General features: G+C 40.3%; 3 protein-coding genes across 8 annotated transcripts; all 3 read right to left on the reverse strand.

Moving 5' to 3' along the window:
- Window positions 1–591: 591 nt before the first annotated feature.
- LOC133741951 (uncharacterized) lies at window positions 592–2,144 on the reverse strand. The gene has a single exon (XM_062169661.1). The coding sequence runs from the start codon at window positions 2,052–2,054 to the stop codon at window positions 1,338–1,340; it is 717 nt and encodes a 238-aa protein (XP_062025645.1). The 5' UTR covers window positions 2,055–2,144; the 3' UTR covers window positions 592–1,337.
- A 2,050-nt stretch (window positions 2,145–4,194) lies between these two features.
- Window positions 4,195–8,483, reverse strand: LOC133746056 (MA3 DOMAIN-CONTAINING TRANSLATION REGULATORY FACTOR 1-like). 4 transcript variants are annotated; one of them, XM_062174219.1, is made up of 9 exons: window positions 8,328–8,483; window positions 7,928–8,239; window positions 7,124–7,292; window positions 6,811–6,893; window positions 5,443–6,327; window positions 5,266–5,320; window positions 5,010–5,154; window positions 4,886–4,928; window positions 4,195–4,780 (listed from the first exon to the last, which is right to left on the reverse strand). In XM_062174219.1, exons 2-9 carry the CDS (start codon window positions 8,048–8,050, stop codon window positions 4,451–4,453), a joined length of 1,833 nt encoding a protein of 610 aa, XP_062030203.1. In that variant the 5' UTR covers window positions 8,051–8,239; window positions 8,328–8,483; the 3' UTR covers window positions 4,195–4,450. The 4 variants fall into 4 exon arrangements, with proteins under 4 accessions (XP_062030203.1, XP_062030202.1, XP_062030201.1 ...); XM_062174218.1 differs by having other exon boundaries at window positions 6,811–6,896; XM_062174217.1 differs by having other exon boundaries at window positions 6,811–6,923.
- A 6,327-nt stretch (window positions 8,484–14,810) lies between these two features.
- On the reverse strand, window positions 14,811–20,658 carry LOC133743627 (protein NLP5-like). 3 transcript variants are annotated; one of them, XM_062171620.1, is made up of 5 exons: window positions 20,021–20,658; window positions 18,451–19,467; window positions 17,485–17,532; window positions 16,492–17,398; window positions 14,811–16,071 (listed from the first exon to the last, which is right to left on the reverse strand). In XM_062171620.1, the coding sequence occupies exons 2-5, from the start codon at window positions 19,345–19,347 to the stop codon at window positions 15,188–15,190; spliced, it is 2,736 nt and encodes a 911-aa protein (XP_062027604.1). In that variant the 5' UTR covers window positions 19,348–19,467; window positions 20,021–20,658; the 3' UTR covers window positions 14,811–15,187. The 3 variants fall into 3 exon arrangements, with proteins under 3 accessions (XP_062027604.1, XP_062027606.1, XP_062027605.1); XM_062171622.1 differs by having other exon boundaries at window positions 16,492–17,395; window positions 20,021–20,657; XM_062171621.1 differs by lacking the exon at window positions 20,021–20,658 and adding an exon at window positions 19,835–19,977.

Here is a 20,658-nt window from a genome sequence, read left to right on the forward strand (position 1 = left end):
TTAGACTATTTGGAATTCTTACACTTGTATCTCTTAAAGCTAAAACCACAGACAAAAAACCAAAATAACAATAAATAAAAGCGTACAGATAATGATCAAAAACTGAAAATATTTCTCTTTCTCCAGCACAGCAGTGGTTGGGGGAAGGCACAAGGAGGAGTGTTGAATGAAACCCGAATTATGTGTGCCTGACCCAAACAGAATTACTAGTTCAAGTTGTAATAAGGTAATATTCTAGATCTCCTAACCAATGTTTGATTAGGTTTCCTTGTAGTCCAAGATATTATACTTATAATCATCTATATAAAGAGACACTTATTATCAATGAAATTATCCAAACATTCTCCCAAATCTTTTTTCTCTTAAACACCATAATTGAGTGAAATTCTCTCAAGTCTCCTATAGAGATTTCTGATATTATTTCAAAAAATATTCTAGATGCTTATTGTAATCAGGGGTCTAGGCTCAATGTCCCCCCCTTGTATTCGACAGTTTCATTAATCAAGGTTTGAGGGCAGCTGCACCAGCCTTTTATTCAAAAAAAAAAAAAAAAAAAAAACCATAATTGAGTGAAATTTGCACTCCCCTTTTTGTAAACTACACTCCCATTTTCTGTTTTGTTTGTTAAACTTCCCAAATTGCCCCTATGCTCTTCTTATATTTTCCTTTTGACCCATTGCGTTTCACACTCACTTTCACAGGACAACTAGAGCTCCTCTTTCTCTATCATCTTCTCTCTCTTCCCAGATCATCTTCAAGGACTTGGATTCTCTATTATGATAATACTAAGATTTGCTATATTTTGTATGAAAGGCTCCTAAGCTAGATGCCAGAGCTGAAAGCTCTTAGCTGATTACAACCCAAATAAGAGTTGTAAGATCACAGAACCCAGATGAAATTGAGCAAAACCCACTTGAAATTATTCAAGTGTTTATCCGCGAGCAGATTCAGATCCAAGTATAATTCATCGTTCTCAGCTTCGATTGGGACGAGTGCTTCTGGATCTGTGCACGGCGATCTTCCCTGCAGTCAAATTGAGACCGAAGACGGGCTATATTCCAGTATCCCCAATATATATGAAATGGAATTAGTGAGGAAATCGTTGTTTCAATTGGTTGTTATCATCATGATTTCTTGTTACAAAAAGGGGAGTGAAATTCACTCCCCCTTAATAATACTGATATATATATATAATCATCCAAGATTTTAGATTAATCTTGGTACACCAGAATTAGCTTGCTAAAACTGCTCATAGCTAGGCACAACACAATGACCAGAAAACAAAATCAACCAAGGGACAGTTACAAATTAGACAAATCAAGAAATATTTGTATGGATTAATAATGAGGTGATGGGTATCGGCATAAAGGACACTTGTAATTGGTTTCCAGCCACCGGAGAATGCAATGCCGATGAAAAATGTGTAAACAAGGCAGACGAGTGGCTATAAGACCATCGTCAAAGTCGAAGTCTTCCATACAAATAGGACATGACCTATCAAGTCTCACATTCTGCAACTGCTCTGCACGCCATGCGCCATGCTTAGCCCTACGTTTGGATATATTCTCGAACCAAATCATAACAGCAGATTCCGGATTTCGAGCCATGGACATCCATGTCACGTCAAATATGTCCACTTGAATGAAATTACTGTTAGGTATCAATAATGTCGTTACAGGAAGCAGACCAAGTATTTTGTCAACAATAACTGGATGCACCTCTTCTGCAAGAGGCATGCTTTTAAGAACCTCAGTGATCCTGCGGCTTGTAAAGTCAGACTTGTTACTAGTTGATCTGAGATTGAAGAAGCTCGTAAGAATGTCCCAAATCAAATTGCAAATTGTTGGGAGGTCGGCATGACGGAGCCTAAGGACTCGTGGTGGTTCAGAATCATAGTCGAGGAATTCACCATAACGATCTCCTCTGCCGGGTGGCGCGTGGAAATTAAATTGGATCTGAAGCACGTCGGGGGGGCCCAAGGTACAGTTCATACGTGGTGAGGGGATACTTCCCCAGTCAACTTCGGTAACATACTGACGACTGTATTTGGGCATACTTGCAATCAAGGCTGCCACAATCAACAGCTTAAGCCTTAAAGCCTGTAAATATATAGGGGTTTCGTCTGTTTCTTGCTTCTAGTTGGATACGGCTTTTTTTTTCTTTTTTTTTTTTTCTTTTTTTTTTCAAGAATAGAAAAATAATAATAATAATAATAATAAAACCTTAGTCTACCTCACCCTTACATATGTCGGTAAGAATTAAACCTCATAACCTTTACAATGTTAGAATTATAGATTCTCGTTGGATATGGATGTATTCTCTCAACCTATGGGATTTACGTTCTTTTCCTTCTATATGTATGTGTCTAGAACTTGTGATGACTGAAGTTGTAAACTTGATTGAATTCTATTAAGAAACATATTCCCTAAAAGATATTATTTAATAAAAATTGTTCTTATCTGAATTAAAAGGGTATGCATATTTTTAATCAATTAAAAATACCTAAGATGCAACTGTACAAATCAGTGAGTGGTATGTCTTGGTAATCCTTCTTTGGAAAATTGACCATAAAAATATGCATTGTTTCAATCCCGATAACACAATCAAGAAAATGATATGTTATTCAAGGGCGCTTCACAAATATTGGGGCTTTGATTGGTGCTTAAAATCTTTGATCCTCAAATCTCTTTCAGTAAAACCTAGCTAGTCTAAGCGTAAAGCTAGTGTTTTGTACAGGAAATGGCACCAATATAAACTTTTGCACTAACAAGGTTGGACTGGTGGTCCGGAACCATGATGGAAAGTCTCTTGGTACTTGAGGATATCTCCTCTTTTCAGAGCTTCAGGGTTGTCCTTCACCCATATCTTTCGAGAAGGCAAAGCAGCGGCTCATTGTTTAGCTCGTTGGGCTTTACCAAATTTTACTGTCTGTGTTGATTTTAGTTGGGTTTTTATCACCATGTCATATCCTAACAGACATTCCAATTGTCCAGTGTTCCTCAGCACAAACGAGTTGTTTTATGTAGGGTTTGAAATACACAAAGGCAAAGTGAGGGGATAATAGTTGGAGCTGTAAACAAGTGCTAGGAAGACGAGGAAGTCTGCTGTGAGTTCAAATTCCCATTGCGAGAATAATGAACAACATTCAGGTGTAGAAGATAAAGCTGATGATGAATATGAACCAAATGATGAAGACTTGATAGATAGTAGTTATGAAGAAAATGGAGTAGATGATGAGGTTGAATTTTGAGACACGTATGGATAATCCAAAAGTAGTCGAAGAGTTTCAAGACATGGGAGATTTCATCAGATGAAATATGATCCGATTTAACAAACATGGATGAGAATTCTGAATCTGGTGACGAGGAAGGAAACAAAAGAAAGAGAAGGAAGAAAAAGGTGTCCACGTTTAAACAATTCACCTTGGCAGATGTAAAAAAAATCCACTGTTTGAGATAGGTTGCTGATTGTGACATTCTAAGGAGAGCTGTCAGGGCTGTTTTGGATGGGAAAAAGTTTAGATTTAAGTACAACAAGAGGCATGAGATTATTGTATTGATTATATGCTTCCAAGCCACTAAGTGACTCACCATCACAACCGCTAGTGAATCAGAACTTTGAGGCTAAATCATAATCAGTGTACCTGCAAGGAGAAAGTGTGCAAATGCAATGCTAAGTCAGCAGCTAAGAGTGGGTCCCAATTGGTCATGGATGCAGGAAGCCAGGGCCAAGACGTTGGCTGCAAAGCTAAAATGCTGAGCAATAGGAACAAACCCAGCTAGGAAAAGAAAGCAGTTAAAAGTATTTGAGGCATGCAAAGGGATTGGCTACATGGGTGCCGACCTGTTACTGGATTGGATTAACGGTGAAAATCTAGGTCAGTTGTCAAACCCTATTGCAATAGAACGTATCCTATATTCTTGTGGCAAATGCAGTTGTGGAGTTGGAAAACACAGACCTGGTCTTGGACAATAAAAGTTCTATTTCTGAAAAGCAGGAGTTGGGAAATGCTTTGAAAGCTTTGTTGCCGTATCCACATTCAAAATAAGCATACTACCTTATGGTTTCATTCAAATCTATGCACTTTCTTCACCTATGAATGTACATGTAGGGGCAAGCAAGTATCGAGGGAAGAAGCCAAGCCTCTGCAGAACCTAGGGCAAACAAACACACGACAACTTAAAGATATGGAAACAAGAGAAGTCAATCCTGAAAAATTCCTTATGTGCTCCCTGACAAGCTTTCACTCTGTCAAAGTGCGAGAGACAACAAAGAGATTACAAGAATGTATATATTCTGAGTTAAAACCACCAAAAAGATCTGAGACTGGATCTTGTGCAATTTTAAAAGACCATAAACCACCACAAACATTCGTACTACAGCTCATCCAGAAGTCACCCTCTAACTATTCTTACTGCAGCTCATCCAGAAGTCACCCTCTTAACTATTCCTAGCAGCGATAAGCAAAGATAAGAAACAGAAAGTGCACTGGAAGTAGAACAAAGTGACTAAGATGTTCAAGGTGGGTGGTGCGCTCGGGGTCAGCCCTCAACCCAATAACAGCTACAATACCCGAAAGAAATGCTAGTAAGATTTTTCCAAATGTAAATCCAATCCTCACGCGTCCATGCTGTTTACGGATGCTGCACACATGACAAACTACCAGAAACACCGACAAGAATAGAGTCAAACCCCTAAAGCTCTTCCAGTCTGCAAGAATTGCAACCCATTCTAGGATATGTACCAACTTCTCAGAATTAAAAATCTGCCAAAGTACCCACTGCCATACCAACCAGTTGTCAAGTATGATAAGTCTAGTACAAAAGAAAAGAACAAAAACAGAAAGAACACAAAGAAAAAAGAAGTGTGACTATATAGTATATACCTGCCAACGCAGAGGACTGGCTCCTAATATCTTCCATGCGCAACTGCGAGAGATGAATCAATCTCAAGCTCTCTCAGCAAACAAAAAGTTTAATAGAAAACAAACATGATAAACAGTCGCACACCTCTGGGCACCATCTGAAAAGTGGATATTATGGGGATCCTTTCGATTTCCTTCCATAAACAGGTCCCAAGCTAGACCATAGTCGTGCTTATTAAGATGCGACTGAGCATCCTCCAAAATGGTCAACGTATTTGTGTTGCCAAAGCCTATGATAAGAAAAAGAACATATATATTATATTACAAAGCGACTCAAACACTATGAAACAAGAAAAACCAGAAAACATATCAAAACAAAAGGCTGATAGAACAAAAATCACCGTCATCTGTCATCACTACGGGAGAGCCAATCCCCATGCCATCTCTAGGGAAGTTCTGAGAATCACACCAAGGAAAGGAAAAAAAAAAAAAGTCAATGAAGAAAACCAAAAGGAGACAATGTCTTTGAAGACGAAATAAAAAGCATCAAATGGAGACAATGACTTTTTTGTGCTTACCGCAAAATCTTTACCAAAGGATTCTAAGAGGGAATTATCCAGCCAACCATCAGACACTGCCTTGGAGACCAGCGACTGGAACATATTTTCTGCTGATGAATAATGCAAAACAAGGACAGCAAGCCTCTCTTCAACTCGAATAAAGCCCTTCACCATCTGAGAGGAACTAATCACGCCTACCCCAGTTGCCTCCTTTAATAGACATATTAAATGTGGTGCTTCTCTCCAATTCTTCATGCAAGCAATTAAAGCAAAGGCAACAAAGTGATGTTCATAAAAAGGAGGTACCACCTTCCTTATGTCCTTACAGGTTAGGAGAGCGTCTCTACTTTTTGTATATTCCATCAACAGAGAATCGATTTGTTTCTCCAACTTTTGAACAATATTCAGCGTCCTACCACCCCAGATACCCACAAAACTTGGACTGTATGGAGGAAAATTTTTATTTTCCTCTGCAGTCTGCATGATCTGAAACCCCTTGGAAGATTCTGGGAGTGCTTCCTTTGCCCTGGTGATGAAGTCTGAAGGAAGGATAGAATCAACCACTGCACGACCAAGGAAAAGAGGGAGAATGTCTACTGCATCCAATACATCAGCATAGTGCAGTAGTAAGTTGAATCCATCTTCAATATGCACAGGGCTAATGACATCAGCATACAAAGCTGAAAGCAAAGATGAAGAAATCTCCTTCTTCTCATCATCGCTGGACATTGCCATGGAAACGAGTCCCTTAACGAAGTAAGGATGATACTGATTTGACATTCCTCTGACCTCCCATGCTGCCTGTATAATATTACCAGTGCGGAAGTACTCCCTAACAATGTAGGCAATATCTTTGTTGTATTCATCTTCATCCGAGGGATCCCCTCCAGTTGACCGGACAAGCTGGTATGGAGACAATCATCACAGGAAAGAAATCGTGAAAAGAAACCAAACAAAAGTACAATTTTACAAGAATCAATTCTAAAATGAAAACTTCAAAGAAGCACATGCTGTTGGCAACCAGACAAGTTGATATGGTTCCTACTAAAACAGACTTCAAAGGAAGGACAAGTTAAAAGAAACCTAACAAAAAATTCAACTTTACCGGAATCAACTCTAAAACAAAACCCCTAAAGAAGCACATGCTGTTGGCCACCAGACAAGTTGATGTGGCTCCTACTAACACAGACTTCAAAGGAAAGACAAGTTAAAAGAAACCTAACAAAAATTCAATTTTACAGGAATCAACTCTAAAACAAAACCCCTAAAGAAGCACACAAATGCATAACATGCTGTTAGTATGACTGCTACCAACAGACTATCTTGTCTACCTAATTAAAATACAATATAATAAATGCAGGAAATGCTGAAATCGGAAAGTAATACCTTCCCATGATGATTGTTGAAGACATTACGATATATCTGGGATTCAGCATCAGCATCAAACAGCTTTGGGCCCATGCCACCACCTCCTGTTGTTAGAGATAAAAGAAATGAACCTCAATTACAAAAGGAGAGGACAAGCTAGTTTATCATCAACTCGTGACACTCAAATTATATACAAGAGGTAGCATTGAACCAAAGATAAATTTGAATACTCATCATAAGATATTGTAATGTTCTTGTCGGACAGTTACCTCCCCCAATTACAAACATTAACACCCCAAAACAGGACAGTGCTGCTTGAATCCAGGCTTACCCCTCTTTACAGGCTTCCGTGAGTGTGTCTGACCCACATTCCTCACTGCTACCCCAGCTGGTGGTGTGGCATTGGCAGAGAGAACGGACTTAGGGGTTGATGACGAGATATCCACATTTCGCCTGGTTCCCCCCTGCTCTCCTCTACTTGATGCCATTCGGTAATCACACTGAAAAATAAAAAAGCAACAAAGATGCAGAAAACAAAATCCAGCCAGTTTAGATATAGAAACAATCTAATCAGAGGGAGAAGAAAATAAAAGCTCCAATTCTCTAGGGATTTCCAACGAGCCACAAAACTAATGTTCCTCTCTATCATCATATGAACACACACTGAATCCAACCAAAAATTAAATTCAACACATGGCTATGAACAAGTTGAACAAAACTAAAGAAACACTTGCAGTGCATGACAATTATCAGTCATCGTGAAATTTACAAAGATGAGAAACCAAATACATCATATTTTCCAGCTTCTTCCACAAGCAAGGTCCATCCTCATATCATATAGCCATGAAACGCAGGTAGAAAACATGAAAGAAAAGCATGAATCGCAGGTACTAGAGCATGAATCGCAGTTCAACGAGTACGGAGAAGCATGAATCGCACAAATGAGCACGGAGAAGCACAGAGAATTTGGTTTCAACGAGTACGGAGAAGCACAGAAAATTTGTACCGGAAAAAAAAAAAAAAAAAAAAAAAAGCACAGAGAATCGACGCATGAATCGCCGTTTAACCAAGCACAAATGGCAGTAACGAAGCACGTAAACAGTTTAACGAGGCAAAATGTAGTAACAGAGAGTACCTTAGGGTCTGCGTCTGCGTCTGCTTGTCTCAGTCGCGTTGAAGGTTGAAGGAGGAGTATGGCGAGAGAGAGAGAGAGAGTGAAGTGGAAGTGAGGGATTTTATAGGGGAGCGCAACGGCCATCCTTCTATTGGCTTCGCGCCAAAATGGTCACTCACTCACTCTTTTTGTGTGACCCTTCCCTTTTTTTTTTCTCTTCCTCTTTCGCTTCCTCCCGTGCTCGGCTCTAACCGATTTCGACTCATTGTTGGTGGAGGCAAGCAATAGCATAGTCTCAGCCTCCACCTCTTTCTCTTGTCCGTATTTCCGAGCCTGTCGAAAGCGCATCAACAATTTTATCAATCAAACCAAGAAATTAAGAATCGAAATACAACACCAATTCCTTGTGACAGGTAAAAACCTTTCTCATCTTGTATCAAGTTCCAGAACTGGGGGACTTGTTTCTGCCTTCTTTCTTCTTCTGTGCGCACAGCCTTCTGATACAAAAAGGAAAATGAAACTACACCGGAGGCTGTCCGCTGTCGTGTGTTTATATATACCAATCTATTGGGCCTTTTTCGGCTATAACAAATTTAATGGGCCTTAAGACCTTTTTTTAATAATAGGGCCTCTTTTCCTCTAATGAAAGTATCTAGATCTAATGTCGAGAGTGTGTAATTTTTTCTTCTTATCAAATGAGTTCATTAATACGCAAGCAAGCGTTACAAGTAGTATGAATAACACAAACTCAAGCTACTAATGGACTATTTATAACTAAAGTCAGACCACAGGCTTGAACATAATCAATGATTAAAATTTTCAGACAAAATTCATCAATGCTATGCCATTTTCGTCATGAGTGTTTCGAAATTTTCCGTTAAAATTCTTAATTTCTGTAATATCTACACATAAATAGCAAAAGTGGAAATTCATACTAAAATTTCACCAAAGTTTCGTATGCCACCCGACAATAAATTTTACTACAGATGAATGATTGATTTATGAATCGCATATAGGAAGAGATCAGCAAACATACAATATCCATGTGATGAAGAGCCAAAATCCGATATCAAAAATATCATTGATCAATACAAAATTAGTGAGAAAAAAAATGGGAGAGAGCGAGAGATTTTCTCTCTTGAAAAACCCTAGCGCCGCCGCTGATAGGTGGCTTTTTTGGAGGCCTCTTGCGCCTCCTCTCCAGCGTCCGCTCAAGCGTACGAGCTCTCCACGCCATGGCTGCACGTCGCTCTTCATTCGACGGAAGTTTAGCCCGACGTCGGTGACTGATCTGATAGGCTACGTTTTCGGTGTGCTATTGCTTCAGGTCTGGGGACTTCTGAGACTGTGGGATCCCGGTGATAATCTGCTCGGTGCGCTGTTGATCCTAGCCGGCGAGTGGTGGAAGAGCTATTGGGGGCAGGCACGATGTGGTTTGCTTCTGCGGGGATTCATTTGGACCTGGTTCGGGTGGCGTCATCGACATCAGGCTAGGCTGAATCATGTTTCCTGGCACGGTGGCGGCTGGACTTTAGTGATCTTGGTGCGGTCATTACTGGGATTTGGGAGGAGGCCGGGGATGGCAGAGACTATGAGGTGCGGCGATTGGCAGATAGGTCTGCTGGCGCGGGATCTACTGGAGGACTCTCTAGGCGGCAGCGGAGGGTTCCTGTTCTGGTGGCAGGGATCATTGCAGATGGCGGTTGGCGGCAAACGCCTAGGGCAATTTGGTGCCCTGCATTGGGTGTCCAGAGTAATTAGATGGGCTGGAGTTATGCTGGGCCAGGCCTTTGGATTACCGGAATGCACCGTGGTGGAGGAAGTTCATGGTTCCAACCCATCAAAAGGTAAGGAACCAATAGTTTGTTTGATAGGTTGATCCTAGTTACTATTGTCTATGCTAGTAGAGATACCTTTACGAGTCTTGTGGAAGTACTTGGTTTTAGCGTACCACAATTGCGTGCTCGGCGTGTGAGACTAGGTAGAATAGATTGTCTGCAAGGCGAGGTGTTTGTATGTGGCATAGACTACTCAGAGCATCATTGTTTTATTGGAGTAGTCATTGTACTATTTCTTAATCTATGAACGGAGCATACTATTGGTATGTCTCAATTTGATCAAAAAAAAAAATCCGATATCAAAATTCATTTACTTGGGAGCTGACAATTGTGACGTCAAAACAGGATTTTTTGGGCTTCATGGTCGTGATTCTAATCTAAAAAAGTAAAAATTAAAGCATATCACCGAATCCCTAAAATCTTGTCCTTGTTCAGAATCTATTAGCAGTAAGCACATAGCTGAAATGCATGCTAGTTTCAGTGTATACCCTATTAAGTACAGAAAATGTGATGTCAATTTTGTTACATAGACAAAATATTTTACAAGCGTTATGCACTTGCTGTACTTGGATCAGTAAAAATACCCTACTCATATGCAGAAGAAGAAGCATGACCACCACATTCTGTATGTCAATGAAATTACATGCCGGCTAGCTGAGTAAACCGAGACTCTCCCAACTCGAAACAAAAGAGGAAACCGGCAATAAGGCTTCGATTTGGTGTAGTGTAGTGTGTGCATGTACTGAAGTCTCGAAGGTTTTTAGAGCATTTGCAGAAACATGAACCTAGGCCTGGGCACGGTCCCAGCCCGGCACCCAATTTGCAAGGCCCGGGACCGAGCCCGAATTTTTCGGGTCGGGCTCAAATTTCGTTTTTAAGTTTCAGGGACCGGAAAGGCCCGGACCGAAAAAAACCGAGCCGGTCCTCGGGTTTTTACGGGCCCAAAAGACTAAAAAAAAAAAAAAAAACAAACAAACAGATCTGAGAACAGATCTTGCTCCAAACCCATTCCTCCACCCTCCAAACTTCCAAAGCCACCTAACCACCACCATTGAGAGAGAGAGAGAGAGATGTTTTGGGGAGAGAGAGAGAGATAGAGTTGTTTTGGGGTTGAGTAATAGAGAAAAACTAGAGAGAGAGAGAGATTTTGGGGTTGAGTAACGATAGAAGAAGAATTAGGAATTTCTCTACAATTGATCTAATGGGGAAGGACCGAAGGAGGGCTAGGGAGAGAAGGGAAAAGAAAAGAAAAAAGACAATGGAGGCGTTTGGGGAAAAGAAGAAGAAGAAGAAGATAAGAACTTAAGAAGAGAGAAGAAAAAAACGAAAAAGAAAGAAGGGGGGGGGGGGGACTGGAGAGGGACGGGAAAACTGAAAAGAAAGAAGAAAGAAGCGAGAGAAAAGAGAAGAAAGAGAATAAGAGAGAGTCAGAAAAAGGAGGGGTGGGACCCTAGGAGAATTAGAGTAGAGAAGAAGAACGTGGAGAGAGAAGGAGGAAAGGAAAAGTTGGTAGGAAGACTAATAAAACATATAAAAATATTTGTTAATTAATAGTCGGGCCCAACGGGCTTTATTATATTTCAAAACCTCAGACCGGGACCGGACCGGGTTTGAGCCTGTTCGGACCGGACCGGAGAATGTTACCAAATTTTTTTTTGCAAACCCGGACAGAACCGGGCGGTCCGAGCCGGTTTTTCGGGCTTATGGGCTTTTTCGCCCACCCCTACATGAACCATTATAACAATCTCAAAATGAGTCTAAATTGAAAGAAAGATCTAGTTCTGCTCAATTTAAAATTGACAATAAAACAAGATACCTTGCAACTAACATCCCATCAAAGAAAGCACGAATATTGATTACAATCAAATTAATTCGAAAGGGTGGATGCCTCCGAATTTCTTGGAGCGACCTCGGTTTACGAAACCTAGGGTTTCGTGTTGCTGGCGGCGGTGAAGCTTCGCTCCCCGACCAGGCAAGGCTGCGGCGCGCTCTCGGGTGGTGTGCGACAACGACAGTGTGGAGTTTGTCTAGATCGTGCGGCTTTAGGGCTCGTTCCAAGCTTTGGCAGTGGCGGATTGGTTCCGGTTTTGTTCCAATCTGGGCGTCCTCTGGGTTGGTGCAGATCGGCATCTGAGAAGTCAACAGTGGTGGTGTTCCAGTGTTGGGCTCGGCAGTTCAATCTGTTGAGGCTCCAACCGCGGCGGTGACAGCGACGGTTGAGGGTGCGAGCTCGAGCGGCTTAAGAGCGGGTATAGTTCAGTCGGCGGCAGAGGTATCCCGGGCTCAGTTGATTTTTTTTTTTTTTTTTTTTGAAGTAGGCTTTCATGTAGGACTCTAGGAGGACCCAGCGATGGTGGAGGAGAGATGGAGGCCTCCGGAACAGTGAACAGCGGGGCTACCTTCCGAGAAGGCTAGTCTGGTCCGGCTGGTGTGAGGAAGTTGGATTTTGGTAGTAGGCTTGGGCGTCTGCCATACTGGGTTGTGGTTGCAGCCTAGTGACCTGGGCCTTGTTTTGGCCCAGTTCTCCTCTTTCATTTTCACTTAGTTTGGGCTGGATTGGGATTTTGGCGAGGTAGTCAGTTTTTTCTAGCCCTATTTATGTCTTTTGGATGTTACCGTGCTCTGTGTTATTGTGTTGCGACGTACACCATTTGGGTCTCTTCTACTGTTAATTTCCAATTTTTTTTTTCTGAAGTTGCAGAAATTTGGGTTATGGTCCCACCACGCTCAGCATGTGCGAACTCTGATGATTGCCATGGGTTTAGCCGACATGGCTGACGATGTTCATAAAAGGTGAACGAGTTGTCCGGTGTATGGACTATATTTTTTGAAATACTCATGTGAGTTTTCTGTAAGTGTATCCACAGGGGATTTCCTACGATTATGTCATGTGACATGCTATCGTGACACCAAAAATCAAATTGGTATACTTTGTGTCCAAGGATAAAGGGCACTGCAAAGGCTTTGTAAGTTATACTGCCTTGACTTTGGCCAGCATAAGATACTAATTTTGCTGGTTGTTTTACCCATAATTCAGGAGGGAAAACATGATGTTTGGCGAGCATCAAGCTAGCACCAGTATCATAGAAGGACCTAACAGTATATGGAGGGTATCCTTCTAATTGAAACTCAAGATCTACAAATCTAAGGGTACTAAGACTCTGAATTGTAGCAATGGCATTGGTTTCAGTTGTTTGATCTTGTTCGATCTCTAATTCTTCGAAAGAAGATTCTGACGTTTTGTCAGAAGAATCATTTTCTTGTTCTGAACTAGAACTAGTTTCATAATCTAATTGTAAATTATGATCAGAATCACTTGAACTTTCGTGAGAAGGTTCTGGTAGGTTAACTTTAAAGAAAGGGGAGACAACTTCTAATGGTTTAGGAGGTTGTTCTTTCTTTTGTAGTTTAGTTCTTTTGAGTTTTAACTCTATGAGTTTAATTTGAAGATCTAATTCTTCTAAGGTTTCTGACCCTATTGTATTAGAAGCTTCTGGTTCTTCAATTGTTCTAGGTTTGACAGTTAAACCTGCTCGAATCCTAGACTCGGTGATTATCTCTTGTTCTGTAAGAGATTTTTGCCAATGGTAACCGGAATCTATCCTTCTTACCATATGATTATCTCCAATAGCTAATCATGTTTTTTCTAGCCCTATTTATAACCTCTGGATGTTACCGTGCTCTGTGTTGTTGTGTTGCGACGTACACCATTTGGGTCTTAGACGTCAAGATGCTCAAGACAGTGGCTCCATCTTCAGATAGGGTAGGGTTAGGGAAGTTTTATTTAGAGTTAAATTCATTTTACCGCCTTGAACTTTATGTCTAAAATTGTTTGTGCCCCCGAACTTTTAATTTAATCACATATGCCCTTATACTCTCTAATATGATCAATCATAATCATTAGTTTATCATTAGTAAACTAATTTCTTAATTTCTTCATAAATTAGTGAAAATGCATGCCCTTTAGGATCAATTTTTAGCCTTGATCATGTAAATAGTGTGTTTCTTGCATGATTAAAGGCTAAAAACTAGTATGAGTGGACAACAATATATGAACAAATTGATAGATTAGTGAAGGATTTGCCATAATTGATCAAATATGCGATCAAATTAGAAAATTGGGGGCACAACTGATTTTAAGTGTAAAGTTCGGGGTGGTAAAATGATTTTAGCTCTTTTATTTATTTGCTTTTCTTTTTTGCAGTTCTTTTAGGTTTTAGATTTGTTGGCTAGTAATAATTTGGCTGCTTTGGGCAGTTTGGTTAGGAGATTCTAGCTGCTTTGCGCAGTCTGTATTGTGCTTGTGCTCATACTATGAGTGGTTTCTTGAAACCCTCTAGCTTAACGCTGTGATGTCATAATATATAGGAATCTGATTCCATTTCCCTCAAAAAAAAAAAAAAAAAAAACATATCCCATGATTCCCATCAAGAAAGTCATGTGTACTAGGATGGTTCTATCCAAAAAAATGAAATACCTCAATCAAATGCATAAGGATCATCAGAGAACCCCATGAAGAATTGGCCTCCATAAGTAGCAGAGTTGTCATTAGTGATTAGTGATAGATGGGTGATGATCGGCCATGAATTGGTAGCGTTAGCTACAGAGTGATTGTGGAGCAATATATGGGGGCAATTGCCATGGACTGGAGGCAACTATGAGAAACTTGGATGAAGAAAGCCATGTCAGAATTCTTATTTGCTAAATGGATTACGCAACAACAAGTGATCAAGTTCAATTCAAAACAATATTCATGATCATGCTGGCTTTATCAATATGGTTGAGGATTTAAAGAAATTCTTGACATTTGCCAGGACGTTTCCTACTTGTGGGAGGAAATTGGCTGCAGTGCATTGCTCGGCAGAGATCAAGTACAAGCGAATATCATTTGCGCAAGGAATTGAAATCGGAGATGGTAAGAGTGATTTTTGAAAGGTGCTATCATATTTGTGCTCTGGCTATGCTGATCAGTAAGGATCTACTATTTGCCTACAATAATTCTCTCAATTAATGGCCTGTTTGGGGATAAAAGAGTAGAAAAGGTTTGGAGATAAAAGCGTAGAAAAGATCACAAAATCATATGATATTTGATATAATTCATCAGAAATGGAGGGAAAAGAAACACAAGGCCTATTTCAAAATTAAAACAGAAGGAACAATTATGTTCATTCACTACAATGTACAGACAACTATTAACTAGCTAGCTAATAGAAAGTATACCAAATAACTGCAGATGATGGAGGTCCCGGATAACAACGCTGATTGTTTCCAACAGTTCATTGAAGACATGAAAATTCCATTCGATCATGCCCCAATTTATGCAGCAAGGTTTCAACACCTGGACTAGATTCAACCGGAAGGTGCACTTCCATTATATTCACTGCAAAATTCTGCCACCTCATCCGCGTTGCAACTCATGAAGCTTTTTACTAGTTACAATCCATCATGAAGGGCCACTACTACCTGAGAACCTTTCTAAATGACGGCGAGAAAGCTGGAGGGAGAGCTTAATTGTACTGCATCGTGAAGAGCGACATACATCAAGGCACTCATCTAAATCTTCATCACATGTTAACAAGACCCACTCTGAATCATCGTCCAAGTACTTCATATCAAATCTACTCATGTCCTCTATACCAAATCGCTTTGCGATTTCTTGCCCCAAATCTTCATATCTCCAGTTATTTTGAATGCGAAATCGAGTTTTCTCATCCCCATATGCGACTTTTACTCTTCGAGCATCCCCTTCTTGAGCTATCTGGCCATCATATTTCAGTGGAGGTCGAAAAGACTGCATGTTTTGTTGCTCACTGAGATTTTTATGGCTCTGGGATCTTTGCATTAGCTCATCCACTCCACCTTGACGAAGGGCATTCAACTCTGCTTCACTTCTGACCCTCTTCAGCACTCTATTATCTCCAACAATTGGATCGTCATTATCTGCGACGCTCCATGTGGGAAGATGCTGCTCTGTCTTGCTGGAACAGCACTGGCTTGAACTGGAACACTGACTACATGAGGATGAGGGAGATTTTGATGCAGTAGCTTGGGGACTCAAAACACCACCTTCAGGTGGCACGTTTGATGGCCTTGGCCGATCAATCAGCTTTGAAGTTGAAAATGGGCTGGTCCCAGAAAAATTTGGAGAGGCTAGCTCTGGATAGCTTGTATAGAAAGAATTGATTTGGAAAGCACTGGACGCACCTTGGACTGAATCAATTACACGTTGGAGTTTCTCTAAGGAGTGACCAACCTTCTTGATTTTTCGAGATGGCCAACGTTTAATCCCATGTTGTCGGCATATCCTTTTCAAGGTTGTGGAGCAAACTAAACATGATAAAGTTGAACACGGAAAAAGGCAATGTTACAAGAAAACTATGAAATGAAACCACATTAACAGAAGGAAAATTAAAATAAAATAAAATCATTGCAGTCTATGATTTTTGCATAGTTCAATCTTATTAGCTGGTGAAACTAAAAATACTGACACAAGCAACTTTATCTTGGATTATATATGTATTACATATTTACTTTATACCAAATATTTACAGAGGATAGTAAATTATACAAGTATATATATACAGCTCCATCACTATGAGTCTCAATTGATTGAATATAAGGACATTAGGTTATGAAATAAACTAAGTGAAGAAGTTACGCACCGCCAGTAAAATAATCATTCGAAAGGGCCCCTAACATACCACAAAAGCTAGAGCATGAAATACGTTTCTCAAAACAAATGCATACCTCCAAGACTCTTTGCAGCATCTTTCAGGCTACCAGAAAAATATTTTCGAAGAACTTCCAAGGTGATAGCTTTCTCCGCCTTGGTACGTCTTTTCTCTCCGGTCTTACTCGCACCAACACTTGAGAAGCTACCCTCACCGAATGTAGAAAACTCTCCAACACAGTCAACACCTTCTTTTTTGTTCAAGTCTTGTGGCCTCAACTTTGAGGATTTCGCACTCGGCATCTTCCTTGCCTTTTCCTTTGGGAATATTGAGACTTCATTATCAGTCTGTTGTACCTCTGCAAAAGAGGAAATACCACTAGGCCTGGTATCTGAAGGGACTATCACTTCACTGACTGGCAAATCTGTTTCTTCCTTTAATTCCTTGTCTGTGACAACCCGTAAGCTCCGGCAGATATTTTGTATGATTAAAGACAGTGAAGTTAGCATCTTCTTGTGTTGTTCAGGATCCCTGCAATCCACTGGCAAGAAGAACTCCAGGACAAAATCAGTTGAACCAGTATGGATGCTCCGTAGACGTATTGCAACAGCTGCATGCAATCCAAACATCCTGGCATGGTGAGATAAAGGATACTCTGTTTTGGCTAAGGAAGTTATATCATTTGAGAAGCATGGTTGATTAGTCATAAAAGCTCTCCCAACGATGCCTTGGCCTTTTAACAAGTGATGCTCAGAGCAAGCTTCATGAAAACCCTTGATATAAGGATAAGTCACATGGCAAGCATCATCCACAGTTGAAACACAGTGAACGTAGTTGTCATCAGAATGTCGGCATCCATCTTTGCCTTGTTGGATGCATAACACCCAAGTTTGTGCCAAGGGCAAGTTGTGCGTCTCACATGCAGATCTCAAGACCTCTCGGATCTCAGGTAATGCAGCTTTGTAGGGCTTGTCACTCACCTGCTAAGATAAACCCACCAAATAACCGTATAAGGAATATCAGAATATTTATTATATCAATTTTCCTTCCACGGAAACTATCCAGTTACCTTTAAATTATGAGTATTCAAATTTTTTGAACTCCGAAGATCAACAGCCTGCAAATCAAAAGGCTTGTCCATATTAGAAAACAAGATTTACGTGAACAACTCAGCTGAACAAGGCAAAGAAAGAAAACTCGTCCTTATCCAAGGAGAGAGCATGGATCAAAGAACTTTGTATCACAAGCGTACAATGACTTGTAATTTAGACTATTTGGAATCCATACACTTGTATCTCTTAAAGCTAAAACCACAGACAAAAAACCAAAATAATAATAAATAAAAGCGTACAGATAATGATCAAAAACTGAAAATATTTCTCTTTCTCCAGCACTGCAGTGGTTGGGGGAAGGACAGGCAAAGAAACACAAACCAGAATACTTGACATAGTTCCATGTACAAAGCAGTAAAGGGAAGTTTATCTACATAAGACATAATGTAAGGTTTTCACAGACATTAGTAACTCAAATGAAAGTAAAGTGTGGGGTGAAAAAATAGAGGTCAATTCTTCTCATAAAGCCCTCCTTAAGTTGAACTTATATGCACCTTCTCAGAAATTCCTAATTGCTTAGGCATCAGATTGAACTATCCAATGCATGGGGACTGAATATCTGTTATTAGATCATGGCTGGGCTTGCCTTCCTACTGTTTAAGTTTGAATGCATCAGCTAATCTCTCCAATTTAGGAGACAAGATTAAAGGAATAGCAAAAGAAAAAAGCACAAACACCAATATTTTACAATGTAAAATTTGGACAGCCGTCATATACACTTCAATTTAGCATGATGATTATTTCAAAAAAGTCTCGCTCACCACATATATGAATTCAAAATTTTAAATATCAGTGATGACATCTCTGACACTGATGGAGCCTTGATTGATGTCAACTCTTGCAGTGTTTTAGATGGCACTCACTCACTGAAATTGAAAGGAATTCAAAAGAACAATGTGCTGATTCAAGGAGAGAGTGCAGACCTCGAGTGCCTTGCAAACACTTTCAAGCTCAGGTTGATACTGCATCTTCTGGGTGGTCATAACAACCTCAATTACACCCAAGCAAGTTCTACTACCTTGTTCAAAGATCGGAAGGGCAAGAGTTCCTCGTACATCATACCGTTGAGCATCATCAACCCGTGGGTACTCGTCACTTCTAAAGAATCGAACATCAGGAGTCCACTCAGGAACCTTACCTGAGAAAACACGACCAGGCAACCCCTTGACAAACTCCTTAGAATCTTCTCCAGTTGAGAACTGATAATTCACAGAGATGTCGTGATACTTGGCAAGCCTTGGACAGCTAGAATCAAGTGAGGAAAGTAGATCATTAGTTGTTAAAACACGTCTACCCCCTCTATTTACAGGCAGCCATACCTGTACAAGAACATTTTTGTCTCTCATGACATCTTTCATGTACACAAGTGCCCTCTTTAATCTCTCCATCACAGATGGTGCAGAAACTTGATTCTCTATGGGACCAATCCAGATACCTCTACTGAAATCATGACCTTCAATAATATGATTTCCTGATTGACCAGAGTACCTGACAACATCTGTCATATTCTGGCTAGGAGACTGCATGTTGGCTGGAGCTTCTTCCTGGAGTTCATTGAACAGTGGTGTCTGTGTCTCTTCTTGATTACTGGTCTGAAATGGGTTCGTGCTGAAATTTCCATTGGTCCCCAAAGTAGGCCAGAAAAACGGGGAGTCCAAAATGGCACCAGAACTGAGGGGACTCTGATTAGGAAATCCAGCTCCATCTATTGTTTCCAACAAGCATCCATCTAAGAACAATTCATCCATGAAGTCTAAATCCATTGCGGAATCAGTTGGAGCTCCCAGCATGGTAGCCGGTGATGAAACATCATCTTCCATGCTCACCCTTTTGCTGTATCTTAGAACCAAGAATGAATGAACTCGAAGTTTCTAACCGATTAAAAACGAAGATATCACAAGAGCAATCCAACTTCCAGTGTTCTGCCTTCAAATCGCAGTCTGTCCAGGTTCCAAAAAAATCATAAACAAGAATCAACAACTATTCTCCCAGAGAATATATAAAAGTAAACTTCACCAATCATAGCTAACAACAAAATCAACAACTATTATTGTACATCTTCCTATATGAAGATTAGATTCTCTTTTCTTTTAACAAATCTCATACATGTCAAACTAGCGAAAATCCCCAAAAGCCAATCGAATAACCAACAGTTAATGCGAGTATTGTAATAGAAATCATAGAATACAAATTAAAAGATGCAAATATTGATGGCGGAAATCAAATAGTAAAGAAAGAACAAAATCAAAAACACCCCACTTTCCAAATATTATTTGAATTCAACTGGTGAAATCTTGTTTCACTTACACGATTCAAAATTTGGCCAAAGAAAGTGCAACACTCAGAAACATTTCACCAAGGAAACAAAAACAGAATGATAGAAACCAAGCATTTCAGAAAACAAGAGGTCCAGAACCAATCCAGGTTCAAAGCCAGTAGTTTCCAAATGAAACAAGTAAGTACAAAACAAGAAAAGGAATAAGAATAACTTACCGGTTAAGGATTCCTCAAGATACCCAAGTCGGTTTTTGTTTTCTCATAGTTTATATATTCTTTCCTGAAATACCCATGAAAACACACTGTCTGCAACGCAAGGAACAAGAAGAGCCAACACTTTGACAGACAGACACACACACAGACACTGATTCTGAACTCTGAACTCTGAAGGGAAACAAAAGGAACATATCCCCTCCACAATTCCAAAGCTTTCAATCTGGGCCGACTATTATGAATCTTGATTGTATCAGAAAGATTCCAACTTTGCACACTTGAAGGGCCCCACTCATACGTAGGCAAAACAACCCATCATAGGCATTGTACTTCACGCTCCAAAGTCAACTTAACAGGAGCAAATGAAGCAGAGCGTGCAAGAAGAGGTGAGAGAGAGAGGGTAGACTCTGAGTACTAGAGTTGAATGAAAGAGAATCAGGAAATGTGATTCTTTAGGTTGATGACGCAATGACTTGAAGAAGTGGGAATCGATGGGAATCATGATATGTTCAACGGCGAGTTAAAAATGGAAGAGGGAGGGGGGTCGTGGCTTGGCACTCTCTTTCACCCCAATATAGAAATAGAGAAATAGAGGGAGAGGGTGCAGCTCTACCAGTACCACAGCTCCCTCCCTCTCTGAC

This window comes from Rosa rugosa, chromosome 4, assembly GCF_958449725.1.
Source record: "Rosa rugosa chromosome 4, drRosRugo1.1, whole genome shotgun sequence".
Classification (NCBI taxonomy): Eukaryota; Viridiplantae; Streptophyta; class Magnoliopsida; order Rosales; family Rosaceae; genus Rosa; species Rosa rugosa.